This window comes from Dryobates pubescens, chromosome 6 (assembly GCF_014839835.1).
Source record: "Dryobates pubescens isolate bDryPub1 chromosome 6, bDryPub1.pri, whole genome shotgun sequence".
Lineage (NCBI taxonomy): Eukaryota > Metazoa > Chordata > Aves > Piciformes > Picidae > Dryobates > Dryobates pubescens.
In genome coordinates, this window is record NC_071617.1 from 30,782,123 (window position 1) to 30,805,957 (window position 23,835).

The window sequence follows — 23,835 nt, forward strand, 5'->3', positions numbered from 1 at the left end:
TCCAGCCCCAAAATAAACAAACATCAACAAAATAAACCAACCCCTCCCCCCCCCCCCCCCCCCCCAAAACAATACAGCAGCAATCTTTAAAAGTTAAGATTAGTGTGAGATATGATATAAAACAATCAGGTTTTTAGCTGGTAATTAAAGTGCTCCTTTTCTGACTTAAGGTGTAAAGAAAATTAAAGTGATTATCAGTTACTGGCAACCCTTACATTAAATTAGGTCTTTCATGGCAGAGGAGAACAGTATGAACAGTTTTACAAAAATAGATCCATGTTATTTTGGAGAATACTGTAATTTTTTTTCTCTTTTTTTTTTTTTTCACTTTTTTCTGGGGTTTTTTTGTGTCTTTTTTTTTTTCTTTTCTTTTCTTTTTTCTTTTTTTTTTTTTTTTTTTTTTTTTAAGACTCAATTTTGATAAACTGTACCTGGTCATACAAAAATTACCCAAAATTCAAACTTTTACCATATAAAAAAAGGGAGAGATGAATTGGAATCAGCTGGATGACAGGTCTGGCAAAATATAAGGATGGACAAATTCTATGTAGGGCACTTATTTATGTCCAGATGCATCTGCTGTTTCTTACTGATTGCTTATCTTCTTCACATAAGCAGTCACAGGCCTGGAGTCACAATCACATAGTACAATGCTTCAGTGGTCAAAGGACCTCCTATTTGATGCAACATTGAAACACTGTTGGCTTCTTTATTAAGATGTTGGTTTGTTGTTGATTTTCTTTTATCTTGTTATTCACATTCAGAAGTTAATAGATAGCATCAAGATTTATCAGGGAGAATAGCAAGAGGAGTTGCTAAATCAAAGGCTTATAAAACGTCTTTCCCAACTGAGTCAGAAGGTTTATTAAGTTCAACCCTCACACCTTTTTCACCTGCAGAAATATGAAAAGGAAACTGGTATTATTTTTTTGGCATTTATCATCAAAGTACAGTCTATCAAATTGCTACATCAATTTTCAGATTAATTTCAAGACAATGCTTCTAAGATTGTCCAGTACATCCAATCCAGCAAGACAGCTGGTTTTGTATATTCTCTGTAACCCTGGTCACTCATTATCTCTGAAAGTGGACATGTATTTGGCTGCCCAAATAGAAAACTGGATAATTCATCTTCATATGGGCAGTTTTGAAGCTCATCTGAGGATATTGACCAGAACATCTGGAGTTTCTGGTTATTTGCCTATGTGAAGAAACTGAGGAATTTAAGATGTAACACTGCATTTGATTTTCTTCTAAGAAAAAAAACCAAAAAACCCACCAAAAAAACAACCCAAAAAACCAAACACCACAAAACCCACAACCAAAACCCAAACAGAAAACCACCAACCAACCCACACCTCTTCTGTCCTTTCCTCTAAAACTTTACACGGACATCCTCAAGTGCCCCTGTTGCACTTAGTGATAGATAAAGTTTGGTAGAAGATGAATCCCCTAATGTTCCAGCCAGTCCTTAGAGGATGCAGAAGGGCTAGGGGATTCAACTCTTACCAAATTTAGCCACTACTAAATGCAACAAGCCCAAACAGAAGTTTAACTATAAAAAAAAAAAAATCAGCAGACTATCTCATATTCAAGGAAAAGCCACACATAGTGTAACTAACACCATGCAGCATGACAGTAAGATGAAAATTAATATGCTTCTATTTTAGGGTGTTTCATTCTGTAATTTTATATCTTATTGTCAGTAGAAAGTAAAAAGCATTTTGCATACTTCTTGTGGCAGATACAAAACAAAGAGTGCAATTTTACTTGCAAACAAAAACTGCAATCACAACATGATACTATACAGCAAACCACCAAATTTAAACAGCTACCCCAAACCAGACTTCTTTCAGTGCCCAAAATTTAGGGGGAACCTGGAGGAGGAGGGCTTGGGGAGAGCGCCTTCCATGCAGACATCAAGTCCACCCAAATCATTTCACTGCACTTTCTCTGAAAAGACAGCAGCTGAAGCTGCATGGAGACAACTGAAACAACTCAAATCCAGCAAGATTGGCTCCAGGAGCTGTGCAATGACACAAAGTCTAGCTTGGACACACAGGCAGGCTTCCTGTCAAGTCCAGGCAGGCATTATCTAGCATTTTAACTGCCTAGGAACTCACCGAGCCTTGCTGGGCATGTGCAACGGAACAGTGGGACAGCCTGCCTGGATGGAGCTGAGGGACTCCCTGCACTTCTTTGCAAGTCAAGCAGGAGCTACACTGCTCTCACCACTCCCAAAATGCACAGACATTGGCTGCACCAAGCAGGGCAGAGCTAAGCTGCAGCTTTTACAGCTGCTAGATAGCTCTGCTCCTACTTAGGAGCTTCAGATGCCTAAGAGCAATGAATGGAAATCTCATTTGGAAATGACTGGCATGTCTTCAACACTATTGGTTTTGGTACTCCTGGGAAAAAAACAAACTGTGGAGAAACTGACCCTGTGCATGTGTAAACTTGTGGTACACCTTGTTTTGCTGTTGTTTGGGTTTTTTCAACTATAATCAAAATACAAAATCGTGACAGCAATTACAAGCATGACAGAAGTCCTAGGCTAATTTGAACAGGAAAATTAGATCAACTTCCTCTTGAAGGAGAAACTAGAAAAGGAAAACAGATGCTAGACATGTAGAATTGGAAACTGAGGAAGTAACTGCATTCTTTGCTTCCACATTTTGATTTTAAGCTTTCTTTTTCCACTGTAGATATTCTGATCAAATTAAGTTTTATTCACTTGTTGAATCATATCTGATCAAACTACTTCCAGGGCTCTCAGTTCTGCTGTGCATCTTGGGCTCTGCTGCATTTAACCCCTGCATCTCTTTACAGAGACTAGACTATGGAGAAGCTGTATCCTCCAGATAAAAATACTGAGCTGCCTCAGGTCTCATAGGAAGTGTGAGCAGGACAAAGCACAGGCCTGGATTTTCTAAGCCACTGCCCAGCAGTTCAAACACTGGGTCACCTTCCCTGTAAAAGCTGAGTTACACTGTTTTTCTCTCCCTTTTTGCACACAGGATGGGTCAAGGAGATGAGGCTGGACTACTTAGCCATTCTTCCAGAAAAAAACAAACCAACCCCAAAAAAACACACAAAAACCCAACACAGAAGATAGTAACAAGAGATTACCTGTTAGATATTTTACTTTAGCTCGTGCTCGTTCATCTGCATCAAAATACCACACTGTTATTGCGTACCTAGGGAAATGGACGGAAAAAGAACTGAACTATGAAAAAAAAAAACCAACCAGTAAAGCATTTCACATAAAACACAACTTAAATGAGATATTTCCACAGTCTGAAAGAAAAAATACTTCATGAAGCACAGGACTTTTTCTTCTTATAGTGTCACCTGAACGGTCATTGAAAGTGATGCTGCAAGCTTATGCTTCTTTCTCCTAATGAGTTGGTTCAGATTCTTGCCCAGAACCTGCAAAACCACCTCTGTCCGTATCACCTTGTCCTGTGACTTCAGCTTTTGCTTTACTAAGTCAAGCCCATCACCAAGTCACATTGGAAGAAATTCTTCTTATGGGTGTTTGCCATACAGGAAAATTAACCACCCCTTATTACAGAGCTCCTCTACTTTTCCACTGCCCATAGAGGATTTAAATATGAAATATCAGCTACTGAGAAAGGACTTTAAGGAGCTTTAGCAAATGGCACCGGAAACACAGGGAGGGGAGAGAGGCACAGCCTTCTGACATGCTGATGGCAATTCCAAGTTGCTTCTTGCAAAGGTACTCATGTTACCTCACAGCTCCAGTCAGTGTTCAGTGCATTGTGTTGTGATATGGGCAACAGGAAGTCTGGATCAACAATTCTAGTGATTCAACTACAAATGCTACCTGGAAACTCAATGTGGGGGCAGTAAAGGCAGGTACCTTTGGCATCATCCACTGTGGTACAGAGACAAAGGAGCTATCAAGTTCCTCCTGTGACTTAAACTTGGCACAACTACTCTAACACTCCAGAGAAAGGAAAGATTTGTAGTTGTGCTCTCTACCCATTCCTAAACTAGAATGGGGTGACTTAGTTTGACTATTTTTCTAACAGCTCCCTCCCAACAAGATGGGACTGAAAATTCAAGTACCTTGCCAATCTTCCAGTAACACGGCAAAATGCTAAGAACAAAGGGCAGGTAGAAGAGTGTAAAGCCATTACAGAGAAATAATGAGGACAACACCCCATGGCTAAGGTGGAGTCAGCTTATGGCTCTGTGCGCTCCTACCCAAATCTGACAAGTACACGCTGAGAAATTTCTGGTGTTTCCAGTCCTCCCTTCTACCTGCACTGGTATAGATTCAGAAGCAAAGCAAAGGCTTAATCAATCAGTAGAGAAAACCCTCTTCCCATCACAGTGAGACTGGAACTATAGATGGAAAGACCTCAGACTGGGTCCTTCCTTATGAGGATTTGTTCCGCCAGCCTTACCTTGTAGCAAATGCTGGCTGTACTTCATGAGGGTTGCGGCGATCAGACCAGAAGAATAGCAGTCTATCGAATTTGGGTTCGATATCAGCGAACTGGGCTTTGCCTTCCGGAAATATCCGAAGGATGCCTCCGCTTACCTACAAATTAAATATTTAAAACCAGTGCTTGAGAACAACATCTCACTGTATTAAAAATCCTGAACGTCTAAAAATATTTCAGACCCCTGTAAGTGAAATAAAAGCCTTTATCAGACGCTGCAGAAATTACAAATCCATTGATCTTCCGTCGATAAATTTTAACAAAACTTTCCACACATTTTCACTGAATAATTTCAGTATACTTGCAAATATCAAACCTTCAGTCGTGTTTAAGTAAAAAGCTGTGGGTTTTGACTGGTTGGTTTCTAGCTGCATTACCTGCTCACAAAAAATGGATAAGACTGATTCTACACAGTGCCTAAAATATGTTGGAAAGATGAGAGGAACACGGTGGTTTGCATCCCAGTTTCACCCTTTCCCGTTAAAGAGATTGTTTCAGCAGCAGCACAAATTTATGTCATGTTTCTGTAATTAAGCTTGAATGTCTATTAATCCCGGCCAATTTAGACCTCTCCAGGGCTTGGAGACATTTGGACCTACCTGTATATGCCTAGAAAACAGCACAGGTAGGTGGGGTCAATTATTTTTAAGTCACATTAACATCTTCCTACTGATAATTATTGATGTCATTAAATCTAACTAAGATAGCCACTGTAACCTTCATGGAAAAGTGCAAGTAAGTGCAAGGTAAATTGATATAAAGAACTGGTTTTTAAATCATGAACTAAATCAGAAAACAAGAAGTGACAATTTGTTCTCCTAAAGAAAGTCTGAGCTTCTTTGATAACCAACACAGCTGGTAATATATTAGCTTGTAATTTAAAACAGATTTTGAAGGAAAAATAATGTATTTTTGGTCACCAATTAAATATCCAGCTGGTATTTTTTTCAATTACTGCAATAACACAATTTATTTGACTTCTACACTCTGGTGCATATTAACTTTTTTCCAGAAAGAAACTGGAAATGAGCTAAAAATGCCCCAAAGTTGTATTTTAAATGTTCAGTCCAACCAGTTCACTTACATGCAAAGATGTTATCATGTCAAATAAGGCTAGCCATTTATTTTCTATTTGAAGTATTCAGTTTAACATTTCAAAGAGGAAGTCAGAAACAGAAAGCTTCAAGTCCTTATTTTCTCACTCAGCTTTCCAAACTAGAATGTTCTATGCAAGGATGTTATCAGTTGCATTGTCTCATCCAGCTCTTAGGGACAGCACTCAAGAAAAGTGGGAAAACCCACACAAAACAAAAACCTCTCAGCTGCAACCTGTGTTATCCTTACTTAGTGCACTCCATCCACAGAAATGGACTGCTTATGTGCCCTTCCACATGCTACTTACTAAGTAGTAGTACCACCAAGCATTTTCAATATATGATGACAATAAACTTCTTCACAGCTGGCTGCACAGCAATTAAGGAATAAACAATTTTGCACTGCTGTACTTTGAATTACTCTATCATGCTTTCAATACAGACAGATGCTGCATCTATTCTTCAAATCTGCCTAATCCCACTGAATTGCTAGGAAAATCCCTATTAGCAAATTCATTTATCATAGTCACTACTTCTATGGAAAATTTTGAGTTGCTGACAGTGAATTTGTAAGCTATTTGAACAGTTTTATAGATCCTCATCTAACCTACACCCTGTATCTACAATGATACAAAGCCTTGTGCTGCTTTGAACTCTCTTGACATTGCAACAACCATAATACTCGCCTTATCTGAAACTGCTCCCAGGCTATAGCATCTTTCAACAGGAGTGTGAGGAAAAACAAACTAAAAGCCATTTCTTTTCAAATGTTCCTTATTGCTCCCTACAACTACCTGAAGGGAGGTTGTAGACAGGCAGAGGTTGGTCTCTTCTCCCAGGCAACCAGCACCAGAACAAGAGGACACGGTCTCAAGCTGTGCCAGGGGAGGTTTAGGCTGGAGGTTAGGAAGAAGTTCTACACAGAGAGAATGATTGCCCATTGGAATGGGCTGCCCAGGGAGGTGGTGGAGTCACCATCACTGGAGGTGTTCAGGAGGAGACTTGATAGGGTGCTTGGTTGCATGGTTTAGTTGATTAGGTGGTGTTGGATGATGGGTTGGACGTGATGATCTTGAAGGTCTCTTCCAACCTGGTTTATTCTATTCTATTTACTCTTTGTGCCTCTGTGTGTGCTTACCATACAAATAATAATAGTTGTATAACTACATATTTATGAAATTGGGATGCTGGCACCACTCATGAAAAACATGCATTTTTCTTTCAATCTCACTGTCAGAGGTCCTGCTGGCATCATTCAAAACCCTGAAAATAAACTCCTCATTCCTCACCAACAGCAGAATCAGGGAGGTAAAAGATACCCACAGTTAACATAATGTAAGAACACAAGCAAACAAAGGTGCATTAGCAAGTATATGTAAAAACCCAGCGTTCTAGAAAGAAACTGTTGCCTACCTTGGCATCCCAGTCTTTATTAAGGTAATATATACACGTAACACATCTTCCATCTCCATTTGGATTATCAACATGGCGCACATATCCTGTTCCATTGCCTGGATAACAAGCCACCATAGCCTACAGTTAAAAACAAACAAACAAACATAATTAGTTTTTCCTCTGTGTTGGAAGGCTACATTTTAGCTGTATCAATTCCTAACTCATTTATTCATAAGCAACAGAAAAATTGTTAGAAATAATGGGAATATTTTTTTTTTAAATCTGTGCTTTCTTTCCATTTAAAACCTGGTTTTGAACCCAAAAGGATGTCTACAACAAAGGCATGTAACACATTGAGGTGAACATTGAGGTATGGAAGGTGGAGATGCTCCTGTGTTGTGACTACTTATTCGGATTTCCCTCCCTTGAAATATGAGAGGAAAAATAATTAAACTACTGCATGTGCTACTCCTTCTGATAAGAACACTTGTTTTCCAGACTACAGTTCACAAACAGCTATCCCTCCCCCCTGCTTCTTTCCTTTCCACCTCCTCCTGTGCTTCCAATGCAAATAATTCCTCCTGAAAAAGCAGCACTGAACTATTTTTGGACATTTTAGACAAGACCATTAGCCTATCTTACTCCATTACCTCAAATACACCCTTGGGCTCATGTTTTGGCCTGTACATAGGAGGTCTTTGAACCTTTGTTAAAGCAAGCCTACATGTAAAACAAAAACATCCTTTTTAGTCAAGAAGTGAGAAACTGAAAATGGTCATCGAACAGTAATCTGGAATAACCTTCTGAACATCAAATGATGTACAGTAGTATATTTGGCTTCCAATGGTGCACTTAGCTGACTTGAAAGATCCCTAGAAGGTGACTTGATTTCTGAGTCTTCAGACATGCGGATGTGCATGCAAAACAGACTGGTGATCTTGTTAACAGATGGCCTCATTAGACTGATTAGCTATCAGCTCACATGGTCAGTTTGTCGTACAGCACATCTTCATATCTTTATGTATCTTCTGCAAGCAGCAATCATTTCAGCCTTTTGAAAAATATCAGAACAACATTTTCCAGGCCAAGCTATCCACTACCATCTGCAATGTTAACCTCCAATCTGCAATGAGCCATGACATGATTTCGAAAGAAAAGCTAAAAAGGGAGCTTCTAGCAACAGTCCAACACACTACTAACCTCGGTCAATGTCTGCTGCATAAAAAAAGCCCAAACCCAACAAATGCCAATACTTTTAAATGCAATCATTCTTGTCCAGATTTTGCCTTATTAAGTTAGCTTTTAAAGCCAGATGTCTGGACTGCAAGCTCCTTCATCTCTCTTACATAAAATATCAAAAGTATTTTTCCCAGTAAAGTGTTAACTGTCAGCCCTGGTAACTGAGGATGCAGAGAAGGCAGAGTTGCTGAATGCCTTCTTTGCTTCAGTCTTTACTCCTAAGACTGAACTCCCCAATGAAGTCCAGACCCTGGATGAAGGAGAAGAAGCCTGGAAGAGGGAAGACTCTCCACTGGTCAATGAAGATTGGGTTAGGGATCAGTTACACAAACGGAATATTCACAAGTCCATGGACCCTGATGAGATACACCCAAGGGTGTTGAGAGCTGCCTGATGTTGTCTCTCTACCACATTCCATCATTTCTACAAACTCCTGGCAGACCGGAGAGGTGCCTGAGGACTGGAGGAAAGCCAATGTCACTCCAGTTTTCAAAAAGGGCAAGAAAGAGGTTCCAGGAAACTACAGACCAGTGAGCCTCACCTCCACCCCTGGAAAAATGATGGAGTGGCTTATTGGGGAGGTCATTTCTAGGCACTTGGAAGAAAAGAAGGTTATCAGGAGCAGTCAGCATGGATTTACCAAGGGGAAATCAAGTTTGACTAATCTGATAGCCTTCTATGATATAACAGAATGGGTAGATGCAGGGAGACCAGTGGATGTAGTCTGCCTTGACCTTAGCAAGGCTTTTGACACTGTCTCCCATAACATCCTTGTGACTAAGCTCAGACAGTGTGGAACAGAAGAACAGAGAGTGAGATGGGTTAGGAACTGGTTACACAATAGAGTGCAAAGAGTGGTGGTCAATGGTGCCAAGTCCAGCTGGAGAGCTGTAACTAGTGGAGTCTCCCAGGGATCAGTGCTGGGTCTGGTCCTGTTCAACATCTTCATCAATGACATTGATGAGGGGACAGACAGACAGTGTCTGCTCAGCAAGGTTGCTGATGATACCAAACTAGGCAGCTTGGCTGATACACCTGAAGGCTGTGCAGCCATTCAGTGAGATTTGGACAGACTGGAGAGCTGGGCAGAGAGAAACCTAATGAGGTTCAACAAGGGTAAGTGCAGAGTCCTGCACCTGGGAAAGAATAATAAACTACACCAGTACAGGTTAGGAGGTGATCTGCTGGAGAGCAGCCCAGTGGAGAAAGACCCGGTAGTCCTGGTGGACAAGAAGTTATCCATGGGTCAGCAATGTGCCCGTGTGGACAAGAGGGCCAATGGGATCCTGGGGTGCATTAGGAGTGTGTCCAGCAGACTGAGGGATGTTCTCCTCTCCCTCTGCTCTGCCCTGGTGAGACCTTGCCTGGAATACTGCATTCAGTTTTGGGCTCCCCGGTTCAAGAGGGAAAAGGATCTGCTGGAGAGAGCCCAACAGAGAGCTACCAGGATGATTAAGGGACTGGAGCACATGCCCTGTGAGCAGAGGCTGAGAGCCCCAGGGCTTTTTAGTCTGGAGGAAAGACGACTGAGAGGGGATTTAATAAATGTTTATCTGTATCTGAGGTCTGAGTGTCAAGAGGGAGGGAACAAGCTCTTCTCCATTGTGCCCTGTGATAGGACAAGGGGTAATGGATAGAAATTACAGCACAGGAGGTTCCGCCTCAACATGAGGAGGAACTTCTTCACTGTGAGGATCACAGAGCACTGGAACAGGATCCCCAGAGAGGTTGTGGAGTTTCCTTCTCTGGAGACTTTCAAAACTCATCTGGATGTGTTCCTGCATGACCTTTACTAGATTATATGATCCTGATCTGGCAGGGGGGTTGGACTTGATGATCTGCAAAGGTCCCTTCCAACCCCTAACATCCTATGAACCCATCAGATCAGAATTTCAAATCAACTGTTTCATTGCATTTCACAGTATCACCAAGATAATTTTTTTTGCTTTCTACTGACACTTTTACATTCCCCCACCCCTCTTTTCTAAAACATGAGCAAATAAAACTTGCCATAGTCCATGGATAATACAACCACGAATCAGCAAGAAAGAGGGGCAATAAAGGAACTGCATTACTTGCAAGAAACTCTGCTTTGAGCAGGCTTAGAAATAAAGTACTTGCAGTTCAGTCAGTAAAATACTTCTGCAGCACACATAAGAAGATTTTGCTACAGTAGCAAACATTTTAAAACTCTTTATTTCCATATACTCTCTTAAGTGAAGAAGCAATTTTTTGGGAGCTCCTTCTAGGCAGAATTCAGAACATAGTATTCCACCAACAGCAGCATCCTGGCTATATAAAAAAAAAAGCCAACCAACCAACCGAACTAAAAATTAGGCTGAACTTCATTCACATGAAAAGGAAGTGACTACTCTACATGGAAAAAAAAAAAAAAAAGAACCAAAAAATTCTATAAAATCCAAATATACTTATTTTAAGATTAGGCTCTTAAGCCTCTCAATCCTTTTACTGTAATTGTAGTGTAGTCATCATTACAGGTCTCATGTAAACGTATTGTATGTATCAAGTAATGTAACCTAGTATTTGTCAAAGCCATGACTCACCCGTTTTGCTGCAGGAAGAGAAACCCACAAAAATCACAACATCAAGTCAAAGATATCAAATAATGTAATAAGGGCTCTGTAACTTCCTTTCTTATGGAGAAAAAAAGGAACAAACCCAAAGCAATGCTGGGCTGGAAGAGGAAGATATTTTGTTTCGAGTGAAAGCCAACCCTTTTGAAAAACGGCCCACGTACCACATAAACACTATCCAGCTCTCATGGAGCATGAACAGTCCCGTGCTGAAAGCAGATTTAGGTCCAATCCCATAACAGCATTCCTAATAACAGGGAAGTTAAATTTAAGGGGTTTTGCTAAGATACATCATATAAATTAAACCCCGGCATTAGTCGTTGCTCAACATCTTAGTGAAAGAGCTACTACAACACAGAATGAATGAAAACGTTGAGACTGAGTCGCTAGTGCAGTGTCATTCTCACTGAAATCACAAGGAATTACTCAGATATGAAAAAGCCTTCAGGCATTTCAGGCATATTTAGGTAAGTGACCTAAATATCTGCCACTACGCTAAGAAAAAACAACACTGTTGAAGTTTAGGACAGTTACCAGGCCTCTCTGGGCAACACAGGTTTTTTCCTGAGGGCACACTTCTTTGCCATCTGTTCCTCAAAAAGATAATTTTGCCATTAAAGAAGCATAAATTTGCATCCTATTGCTACAGTTTCCTTTATGAGGTACTGAAATGGGTACTTGTTCTCTTTGCTGAAGGGAAATCAAGAAAGGAATCTTTAACATCAACATTGCCGAAGAAAACCAGCAGTGCATTTTGGAAAGTCCGGGGAAACATCAGCTGTCATCAATTTCACATAAAGAACAGTCATATTCAATGACAGAAGCCATCTCATACATACATTTGGGTCTAAAATACTGTAAATGTTTGAAAAACAGCTTGGTTTTGACTTTAGGGTCTGCAACTTCCACTATCATCAACTGCAAGAGACAAGAAACAGTTTGGCTGCGATAACTTATCTAACACGTATTTGTTATAACAGCAAGAATGACTCAGCCTGTAATGGCAATTTGGAAAGCAAACAAATTTGTCAAGCAGCCAGTGTAGCATAATATATATTGCTCTTAATAGCTGGTGTGACAACCCTCGCCCTAGACGAGCTAGGGTAAGGAAAGCCACAAATCAATATAGAGCACATGAGAAATACGTTGCTTTATGAAACAATATTAAGGGAGCGCGTGTCAAGCCACATGGAAAGGATGGAAAAGCAACCCAGGTAAACAATGGGGTTGGATATTTTTGTTGTTATTTTAACATTTTGCAGTACAAGTAAGAAATGCACATGTGCTGAGCAGAGAGAAAACTTTGGGTTTGCAGCTTGGTTTTTTTTAATACTGTTATTTGCAGTGAAGAAAGCCAGGTATTTGAGATTAGAACATCCAAGTTTCCGAGACATTTGAGACCACAAACAACAAAGCTGTTAGCTCTTCAAAACAAAGTCTCATCAGTTCTCCCTTAAATGTCATTGATGAATTAACATCAAGGCATTATGTGCATTTTCTTAATAGACAAGGAGGTCTCCCCTTTTGCTCTTCTTGTGCGTAGCAATTGTTAAGTATTCGGCAATCTAAATTTCTGCAAACAATATGTTTAAGTAACACACTGAATTTGTTCACCCAGTGGATTACTGTGCAAATACTTTTAATAACGAGCATCTTAAACCAAATGGTGTTCCCTTTTAGTCTAAGCACTCATGTCTACCACATGAGCACTGTCCTAAGATACCCTCTGGAATTCATAAGTAATCCAAAAAGCATGAAAGCGTCATCCTTGTTCTGCAATCCACCCAATCTGTATCTATCAAACTGAAGTAATCACACACTTAACTGCAGAGCACTCATACACACACAGATGTCCTACTTGCAAATGTTTAACTCTGGGAAACTGATTTTAGGCCATCAGCCCAAATTAGGAATGTTGTTAACAGAAAAACCAATTGAAACCACGGATTTTTTGCTAAACACAGGCATCCTTAGTGTGCCAGCCATTACTCTAACAATTAAATGCACAAAGGTAACATCAGAAGGAATAACCATGATGTAAAGAGGCATCAGCTAAGACACTTTGGGAGCCCCAGCACACCAGTGCTGCTGAAAACGTGATCTAATTTGGGAGTAGCCTCAAAATCCTTTCACAAAAGAAGGAATACATGCAGGTAAACACACTGAAGCCTTTTCCTCTATCTTATTCCATTCCCCTCAGAGCTGGCTATCAGCAAATTTAGGTATTGTTCCTTTAAAAGGGAAAAAAAAAGAGGCAGCAACAGCAAACTCTTAGGAAAGAGAGGAAAATTCCACTTACATGACACCCTAAAATTCTTTAAGGGGGGGGAGGGGGAACCCAAACCCACATGACAAACATAAAACAGAGAGAAGACATCTGTTCTGTCATATTCATTTATCAATGTAAAATAACCCCCACACACCTCACTGGAATGAAGAGCCACAGAAATGAAAAAAATCTAACACCAAACATTTGACCTGTCCCTGTATGATCCATCTGTGATGCACTTCTAATTCAAGAACTTGCTCTTCCCCAACATTTCCATTTAAGATTTTTCACAAGGTGTACAAAATAACAATCAAATTGAAGGAAAGAAGATTGTATTGGTACTACTTTGGATGAGCCGCATCAAGATTACTGACTTAAACATGTTAATGTGGTACATACAACTTGGCTTGAATTCATTCTCCTGCAGATTCCTCAAGCAGAGACAGAAACTTGCAACAGAAAGAAAATAACTGTAATAAATAATTGCCCAGGGAGGTGGTGGAGTCACCGTCCCAGGAGGTGTTCAAGCAGGGACTGGATGTGGCACTTGGTGCCATGGTCTAGTAGTCATGAGGTCTTTGGTGACAGGTTGGACTTGATGATCTTTGAGGTCTTTTCCAACCTTATTGATTTTCTGATTCTGTAACAACAGGGATAAGCTCCTGCCAGCCTTACCCAAAACAGAGGAAGCTCAAAGGGGTAAAATAAACTCTGTGGGACAGAGCTAATCCCAAGTAGTTCCATAATAACCTTCATCTGAGAAAAACGTTATGCTGGTATCCTCCATAATCTAGTAAACAAAGCTAGAGAACCCAGTTTTCACACAAGTCAGCACTGTGAAACTGGAAAAGCTGGAGAGAAGTATCAGTCCCTGCAAAGATTCCCTCATTAAAAATGCAAGTCTTGCAATCATCGACTGGAGAACCTGCAAGAGGAAAGCAAACTACTACTTACCAGCTTAAAAATTAAACAATTAAACATCCCCAAGACAGAATGGGAATCTGCAAACTTCAGTTAGAAGCTAACATACAGAGACTGACACACTGCAGTAGCTTTGAACTGTTTAACTTAAGCTCTCTCCTAATACTAAATTACCATTACAGCCATTTAATTATCTATTAGCAAAAAAGTACCAGTTATTGTTTTCAGCTGCATTTTTCTCTGCATAATATGGCAGAACACCTCCCTGAGGATTAAAAAAAACCAACAAACCAAAACAAGCCAACAACCAGACAAAACAACCGAAACTACTTTAAATACCAGCTCTTAGCATGGGCTTAGTTGCTCTTCTAGGAAAAAACAACTCAAGGCAAGGATGACAAGCATGGGTCACGTCTCTCCTGTGGCTGTTGAAGGTAGCAGCAAAGTTTTAACTGAATGTAAGCCTGGCAAAGCTGCCACCTTTGAAGCTGACAAAGGGAAGGCAAGCTGAACTGAGAACAGATGAAAAATTAACTCAGGAAGGGAGAGAGAAAAAATTGAGTTGACACAGCTGCTTACACTACAGACTGTGTACAAGGACTGTCTTCCACGTGCATCTCGGGGGTTCAGAAAGTAATGGAAACCTGACCTACCTCACTCCTTCCCAGGCTTCTCAGTGAAGTGACCAGTACAAGATTTCTCTTTGCTTTGATCAAACCATATTTCACAAGCACACAAAATCAAGGAACATAACATACCATCAAAGGCTGGAACAACAGATTAATACTTTTACTGTACTGCTTATATTTAACTTGCCAGTCAGGTGTTGATTGCTCAGACTGAAGTTCAGAGAAAGCTTTGCCAACTTAGCAGTTCAGTGGCAAGCTCTGCAACTTCTCTTCAAATGAAGTCACTGCTTTACTCTTGTCTTCAGTTTTACATGGCATTTACCTGCTTACAGTATTGCCTTCACACAGCCAAATAAACTGACACAAATAAGAAGGCAGAAATTTTCATGCTGCATGAGTGGCCACATTCAGCCCAACATTCTAGGCCCAGAAGATCCACACGGAGTTCTAAACACCTTGAATGTAACCAAGGTGACACTTGGCAAATAAGCTCTGCTATTTTTCTCTGAAGCTACATAATTTTTCGTACTCCCCTTGCACCATTCAATTCTGATTGCAAGATCACAAAATCTGATTTCCAAGTATCATTCATTTCACTCATGCATGCACACAGGTGTGAAAACATTAATGAGCTCTTGTATGCACATTTCTTCAGTGATTCAACTTTGGATAATTTATCAGTTCTCACAGGAAAAAAACCACAAAACCACAGTTGTCTAAGTTTGATGATCAGGAAGTGACTGAGAATGTGGGATGTGCTCACACTTTGATGAATGCATTTGATAGAAAATTTCTAGAGAAGCTATAGACAGAGAAGCTCCCAATGAAGTTAACAAGCAAGAGCCATTAACCTAGGTGAGATGGTGGAGATCTTGGTGCAGGGACAGAAGGTATGTCCCCTGCAGAAAGGCCTTGATTGAGCACTGAGAAAAGCAAGGCAATCAGAGAAATGCATCTCAAAAGGTGAACACCAATAAATGATTGAAACAAGCATTACAGACAGACATAACAGAAACACCTCAAATACACTTCCTAACTCCTAGCTGAAGTCCTGCAGCCTCCACCACTACCAAACTGAGATAAGAGCATTTAAACATTAACAAGGTTCTCTCTTGCTTTCCTCTACCTGAGCTTGTAAAGTTGCAAGTCTGAAATCCCCAAAGAGGTATCGCTTGAGTCAGCTTACAAGTTTCAGGATTTAAAACAAAAACCAAAAAAAACCCACCCAACTAACAAAATATTAAGTATGAAACAGTTTTGTAACACACAAGTATTTTCCAGTTATGTAGGACATCCCTATTCTCAAAACTGGGCCAGCTTAAAAAAAAGTGCTGATTTATAACTGACAGTGACTCATGCAAATACCCTTACAGCCCTTCAGCCTAGCTTCCATCAGCTTAATCAAACTGATTATTAAGAAAATAAAATTGGGTTCAAGTCTAAAAAGGTATAGGGAGCTGGGCACTGGCTTTTGGTGGTTTGGGGGTTTTTTTGTTTGGTTGGTTTGTTTATAAAATAAATTTTATGTGATGCATCTCTGAACACATCATCTTCAAGCCTAAACCACCTGCATTGCCTTAAAACATATATATGTAAGCACATCAAACCTACATTAGTGCTTCAATGCATGAATAGCTTTTCTAAGGTTCAACATGACACATTATGATAGTATTCATATCAAAGTCTACTATAAGCTTATAAAAAGTCAATCACCTAGAACAATAAAAACATAATATATAAATACACACACACACACACATACCCCCAGCCCCCTCCCAAAACATTTCTCTTACAAGCCCAGGAGCAAACACAACACTCAGCTCTGCAGATGAGAAGAGTTTAAAGCATATTTTGTCAACCTAAATCTGTCTATATTATGATTAAGTAGACCAATACACATCAGATTCAAACAACTGTTGAATAATGTGTTTGTAGAATTGGCTAACCTCCATGGATAACTTCCCATTCCCCCCAAGGGAAGCAGACTGGTGACTCAATGTTTTGGCACCATACAAAAATCCAACAGAGAAGTAAGTCAATCAACAAAAATTTTAAGAGTCTGGTTTTAATTTAATATCATAAATGCTCTGAAATGAGTAATACCACTTAGAAAACAAGTACTTTGGAACTTCCCTCCCCTCAGATGGGGCAGAACATTCTGCTCTCACATGAGACTAGTTTCATCGCTACCCATTCAGAAAAAGTGCAGAGAAACAGCTTTAAAGAAGCTAAAATTAACACAAGACTAAACCAAATTACAACAGACTTCTTACTAAAATAGTAGCAAGTCAAGTCTCATTCAGCTACACCACCTAAAATATATTCTGACATTTCCAGAGCCAACCACATGACATCAGCAGGCACACTGATGAAAAACACACATGACAAAGCAAGGTTACCTAATTTAAGTAGTGTTAGATATAGCACATAGACCTAATTTACATCACCTTAAAAATAAAGCAGGCTAAACTTCAAAGCTGAAGAAGTTTTATGCATCTTAAGATGAGGAGAGGCTGGGGAGGAAGAAATCCTGAGGATTAAGGGTAGGCAAGGGGTGGTTAGCTGCCACTTAAAGAACATCACTTATCTCCACTACCATTCTCACCCCAAAGCTATACACACTGAGAAGCCTAGAACTTCCCTACAGAAGAACTGTACACGCTAGTCCTGCTAAGTATTAGGAGATATATAAAGGGCTGATTCCAGTTCTTTTGTAATTAAAACTGTGATTTTGTTTCTGCTTTAAGATGAAAAATAACCACATAACTGAAATTAAGCTTTATATAAAGCTTTATATAAGTACCGTAATAGGATTGCACATCTAGAACCATGGTTAGCCAGATACTTGAAGATACTTGTATACTCTAAGTATGTTAAGTTTACTGCATCTACACAAAAACCTGACCTAATTGTGGCCTTCCAGTATCTGAAGGGGACCTACAAGAAGGCTGGGGAGGGACTTCTCAGGATATCAGGTAGTGATAGGACTAGGGGGAATGGAGTGAAGCTGGAGGTGGGGAGATTCAGGCTGGACGTGAGGAGGAAGTTCTTCACCATTACAGTGGTGAAGCCCTGGAATGGGTTGTCCAGGGAGGTGGTTGAGGCCCCATCCCTGAAGGTGTTTAAAACCAGGCTGGATGTGGCTCTGGCCAGCCTGATCTAGTGTGGGGTGTCCCTGCCCATGGCAGGGGGGTTGGAACTAGATGATCCTTGTGGTCCCTTCCAACCCTGACTGATACTACTACTACTACGAAACATTTCAAGAAGTGTCAAAGTGAAGGTCTCAGCTAGTAGTCTGCATTTTAAACACAGAGAAACTTACTGCCATAAACAGTATGTTGAAGGAAATTATTTTTAAAACAGTTTTTAATAGTTGCAAGAGGTCATATACATGATTCAGCATGCCCACATCATTCCAAACTTCACACCATATACTATAGCATTTATATCCACTATTAGAGTTCAGACTGTTCATTGGAAGTATTTACAAATTAAAAAAAAAAAACACCAAAAAAAAGGTTATGCACTGAAATGCTTATAAAGTGCTGCTTTAATTTATATTAACACTGCACACGTGTGACTAAAGCATAAAGCCCAAGAGCAACAAGCAGCCTGCAATACAGTTTGAAGTCACCTACAATTTAAATCCAGAAAATGATGACTCTGCCCATTCCAGGTTTTATGAGCTTTCACACATAAAAACTATCTCCATCCCACTCTTTACAGTCCCACCATCACACTGTAATAGGGCCTCTCTCTCCGCTGACATGAACCACACTTGCAGTGTTCACCCAGTGTATCCAGTTCAAACATAAGCAGGCATTATACAATCCTACCAGTATTCCAGCTGTATTGGGTTCTTCCCAGCAGTGCTTGGGGAAAGCCCTGAGCAAAGGCTGGGGCCATGCAAATCAGAAAAGTAACTCCAAAACCCATCCCCCTTCCATGTACATCCCAGCAGAGCTGGCCACTTTATTTCAGGTTAAGAGGGCATTCAACTGTGCCAGAGAGGCTGCACTAGCTCAGTGAAACTCCTGGAGCAGAAGGAATGTCACGTATTTGCTCCAGGAACACATGAGCAAGAGAAAGATCTGAATGTACTCAATGCTGACTCCAGGCAGCAACAAACATCTGAGGAAACTGCCCGTGGTTGCCTGGCTGATAAAAAAGCCCCACCATCTTCTTAAACGTCAACTCCCTCAATTTCACTGACTTCACAGCGAATTTACACTCATGCCAGCCAGCAAGATTATATTTAGGTTAGGACTTCCTGCAGAGAGCAGAGCTCCCTGGTGCTGATACAATAAGCTTTTTTCCCTACTCTTCCCATCAGGCACAACTACTTACACCAGAGAAGACCAGGATGACAGAAAAATATCACCCTCATGACTTGGGAAAAATGAAATGTGCCGCATTACCTATTGCCAAGTGATGAAAAAGAACCTGTTCTGTTTGTTACAAGTGCATTTATACTTGACATTAGGAAACTGCTACAAAAACAACCCATTCAGGCAAAAAAGTTACCTACTTTCCTCCTAGCCAACTTTTCAGTAACAAAATCAGTGTTTTATATATTCATCAAAATTATTCACCCTTCCTAAAAGGCAAGTAGGCATCTCCACTGGTAGGCTCTTTTCTATGAACCAGAAAAACCTGTTGATGCTTTCTGGCAAGGCTCCTGTTGATCTGCAACTGTAAAAATCAGAAAGTGGTGGAACCCAAACTCCACACAAAATGATGATGCAAGCAGAAAAGCCAGGGTACAAAACCTTACAGGAACAAGAAGAAAGCCTCTCTGAAACAACTTGTCACTGAAATATTTTGTCTTCTCCTCTTTCAAAGCATTTAGAAAAGCACAGAACCAAGACTTCTCCTTCACAAATGCTCACACAGAAAATTAGAAGTCCTACTTTTTAAAAGCACTGTATTTAATAAAATAGGGAAGTGCACTGTTCCATATTCCATTGAAAAATCATAGATTTCAAGGCAGGACACAACTCATTCTCTAACATTTCCGCTGAAAGATTTTTCTGTACGTCCTTCAAGACCCAATCAGCAGAAACGTTTCTAGTAAAGCAAAGGACAATTAGGGCTTTTCAGTCTATCATACTCACCGGGGAGAGACTGATCGCAAGGATTAGCAATAGTGGCCTAGAAGAGAGGTGTCACATCAGACCACGAGGGCTGTCCCACAGCACATATTTATGCAACCTATGCGCATGACCTGCGGAGCTTAAGTTTCATTTTCCAAAGCCTGTTCCCAGCTTTAAGCTGTGACAACGGAAGAAAGAAAATAACAAGAACAGCAGCACTGACAAAGGTCTGCATTACCAGAAAGGGGAAAGTAATGCCGAGTATCATGAGAACTAAGGAGCAAGTGGAACAACAATCGGTTCTGCAAAGTATTAGATGCCCAATTTCTACACTGGAAATCAACTTCCCCTTCAAGTCAGCAGACAATCACTTCAGATCTCAGGGTTGGCAGAAATATGTTTTTCAGTGACAGACCATATTTTAAAATTAAAATGCTATATAATTACTGAAAATAAGCAACACATTTTCCAAGACATGCACCTGTTATTGTACACTAATAGTGGATAATAGTTTCCAAATAAGAAATGGCATTCCAGGAAATTATCCATGGACAGCTAACTGTTTTACTAACTTCTATTACATGTAGTAGATGGCCTTGTATCTTGGCACTAAAGACATTAAGGCATCTTGGAACTCACTTTGTAGCCTCTCCAAGTCTTCAACTTATTTGAGATGTACAATTGAAGAAAAGGAAAAACAATCTGAAGCTCAAGAAACACTGAAGTAAAGAGCAGCTAAGGACCCACAGACAGTGGATGCGCTTGCCAACCTTACGCTGTTAAAACAAAGGGAGCAAGTTCCACAGCATGGGGTTTAATTGTGACTGCCCTGCTACTAACCCCATGAAATTAAGCTGCAAACACTAATGACCAAGATGCCACATCAGGCCTCAGCTATAAATGTTTTCATGTGTTCTCCGGTTCCTGAACCAACCACACTAATAAACATCTCAGACACTGGAGGTTTCTTTCAGCACTTGTAACTGAAAATAAGAAAAAGCTCTTACTCCATGCACAGCACAGTACTGTCATGTTCATATCTACCCACTGCATGCTGACTCCTAGATGAAACATTCATAAAGAGGGTTCTTGCAAGAACTACCTCCCTCTAGCCTGTCTCTGAATGGCAGCTCTGCCCTCAAGTGTATCGAATGCTCCCCCAGCTTGGCACACACAAATGTTAAAGCGTCAGTAAAAAGACTGTAATGTATTTTATTGCCAGGATCAATACAAGCAATACAATGAAGCTGCTATCCAGATGACTGAAATTACTCCAGAAAATAAGAATTTACTTCTCCTGTAAAGGCAACCTTAATTAAGGGTTTCCAAGCCAAGATAACACTTCGCAAATTAAGGACAGGTGCTGAGAATAAGAGATTTTTTTCAAAGGGACTCAATCTTCCCCTCACTGGCAAATTCTGTTTTCCACTATAACTCTTTGGATTTTTCACTGTAAGGCAATTTTTCTTTGGGGTTGTACTATGGAGCTATTAGTACTTCAACTGCAGAAGCTGAAACCTCAATAGTGAGGAGGGATCATTTGTTAGTAGCTTTGTCTTCCAATGGATGTATACCTTGCAAGAAGAAGGATGTGAGTGTAGAAAGAATAAAAGGCACAGTAAGAAGTCAAAGTCAGAAACACCTCTGCAACATTCATATGAGAATGTCATATCAGAAGACTGAAGTGAAAAAGCAGCTAGATGATAGCATCTTCATCTATGCTTCTTGTCCTGAAGAGTAGTATGGTTTTCTATGTTTACAAACCACCTTCTAAAGCTAAAGTACTAAACAAGTAAAAATAACGTATGTTAACCTTATTACCTATATAGCATGCAGCATAATTTTGGTGTAAATTTGGCTCATGAGAGAGACTACTCCCATTTTCTATTTTCACCAAGGCAAATGACAGTGAGGACTCCAGTCTAGGAATTCCTGTGTTGTTCTTGAGTCCGTGCCAGGTGTTAGAAGGCCTTGGGGAGTCACTACATGTCATTTTCTCCAAGCTATCATGGAGGTTTAATAAAAATTTAACTCAAGGTATTAATTTTAATGCAAAATTTAGGCATTTTAAAGTATAAAGCATTTTAAGTGCAGATGTTACTTCCAAGGCATTCCAAACTATTGGAATAAGCAAAGACCAATAAAATAGTAAATTGCAATAGGGATTTCCCTATAGCAAACTGATCTTCTTTCAGTTAAAAAAAAGAGGAGTTACCAGCAGGTTTCCCCACGGGATGTGTACTTTTCTTACATGACCTTGAAAAAGCAGTGAGCAGCAGAGTGGCAGTGTTCACATTCAACACTGAAAGAAATTGCATAATCCATCCTAGCCTTGACTGTGGAAAGGTGCACAGAAAGGTAAAACACCACCAAGTGCCTGGACAACAAAAATAGAAAAGAAAGATGACTCTTACACACAGTGATGCCTTCTAAACTGGATAGCATCTCTTTAGAAGAAAACATAATAAATACAAGCTGTTCTCATAAGGACATTATCTGAGCGCAGCAGCAGAGGCAACTAATGTGTCATAAATCACTGTGTGTGCAAAGATGACACAGAATACTGTATGTCTACACCAGCACACAAATTCATGAGGTACCTGTATGTTAAATACTGCAGTTCTGGTTGCCTCACTTTAAAGTGGGATTAGCAGAACCAGAGAAGCTGCACAGAAGAGAGCACAAAATACCAGAAACATGAAACTGTACCCATCAAAAAAAAAAATCTAGAAAAAACAACCATTTTTTCAGTTTAGGAGGGAAAGAGCATTAGCTGAAAAAACACATGGAACCAAATGACAGACTGTCACTGAATGTCAGAGAAAAGTAAAACTACTGGGAGAAGAGTTTTCACAATACAGAGTCTAAGAGACACTGAAATCACCAGGCAGCAGGTTTTAAATAAAAGGAAGTTCCTTTTCCATCTAATCAAACTGTGGAACTCGTAACAGGATGTTGCAGAGGCCAAAAGCACAAATGGCTTTTAAAACAAGATTACATAAAATTAGTGGCAAATATGTCCATCCATCTGTGTGTATTACAAGCAGTGGTCCAGATAGAACATCTGGCTTAGATGGTCCATGACTTGCCAGAAGATGAAGGGTATAAAAGAGCATCAGTTTATATATATTTTGAAGGTTCATATACACACCAATTATTATTTACAACAGATACAGAACAGTATGAACAGAGATGACAAATACCTGTGTGCAGTGCAGACATCTGTCAAGGAAGAACTTGCATCCAGCAAGCGTGAGAAGGTAACTAATTAGTGAGAGTAAGTTTGGAGCAGAGTGGGTTGTCAGCATTTGAATAGTAACAATAGCTGGTTTACATTTGGTTTCAATGCACTTTTAACTTTTTATTATTATTGTTTTTTACAGTAGGATTGGATGCTCTTCAGAAAACACACACAGCTTTAACCTACAATTCAGAAACCAGTCGCTTCCTGGGCTGCACCAAATAAAAGCATGGCCAGCAGATCAAGAGAGGCGATTCTGCCACTCTAGTCTGCTCTGGTGAGACCTCACTTGGAGTATTGTGTTCAGTTATGGGACCCCCAACATGAAAGAGACATGGACCTGTGGGACTGGGTCCAGAGGAAGGACACCAAGATAATCAGAGGGCTAGAGCACCTCTCCTGTGAAGACAGGTTGGAAGAATTGGTGGTGTTCAGACCGGAGAAGAAAAGGTTCCAGGGAGACCTTGTAACTACATTTCAGAATCTGAAGGGGACCTACAGGAAGGTGGGGAAGGACTGCTTAAGACAGCTCATAGTGATCGGATGAGGGAAAATGGTTTTAAACTGGAGCAGGGCAGATTCAGGCTGGACATAAGGAGGAAGTTCATTACAATGAGAGCAGTGGAGTACTGGAAGAGGTTGCCCAGGGATGTGGTTGAGGCTCCATCCCTGGAAACCTGCAAGATCAGACCCGATGTGGCCCTGGGCAGCCAGATCTAGTTGGAGCTGTCCCTGCTCACCGCAGGGCAGTCAGACAACGTGACCTTTAAAGGGTCCCTTCCAACCCGATGCAATCTGTGAATCTGTGGCTTCAATTTGCAACTACGTATAGGGCATAGATGGTCAAATTGGCATCTCCCAAGAGACATATGGCTCTTACAAACACAG

The 23,835-nt window shown here is 40.3% G+C and overlaps 1 protein-coding gene across 1 annotated transcript in view; it reads right to left on the reverse strand.

Moving 5' to 3' along the window:
- Positions 1-367: 367 nt before the first annotated feature.
- Positions 368-23,835, reverse strand: part of EGLN1 (egl-9 family hypoxia inducible factor 1) — a 39,186-nt gene continuing 15,718 nt past the window's right edge. The window contains exons 2-5 of the mRNA XM_009901178.2: positions 6,980-7,099; positions 4,434-4,570; positions 3,130-3,197; positions 368-893 (exon numbers count right to left, since the gene is read on the reverse strand). Coding sequence (XP_009899480.2) covers positions 829-893; positions 3,130-3,197; positions 4,434-4,570; positions 6,980-7,099 — 390 coding nt within the window. The 3' untranslated portion in view covers positions 368-828. The remainder of the gene's footprint in view (positions 894-3,129; positions 3,198-4,433; positions 4,571-6,979; positions 7,100-23,835) is intronic.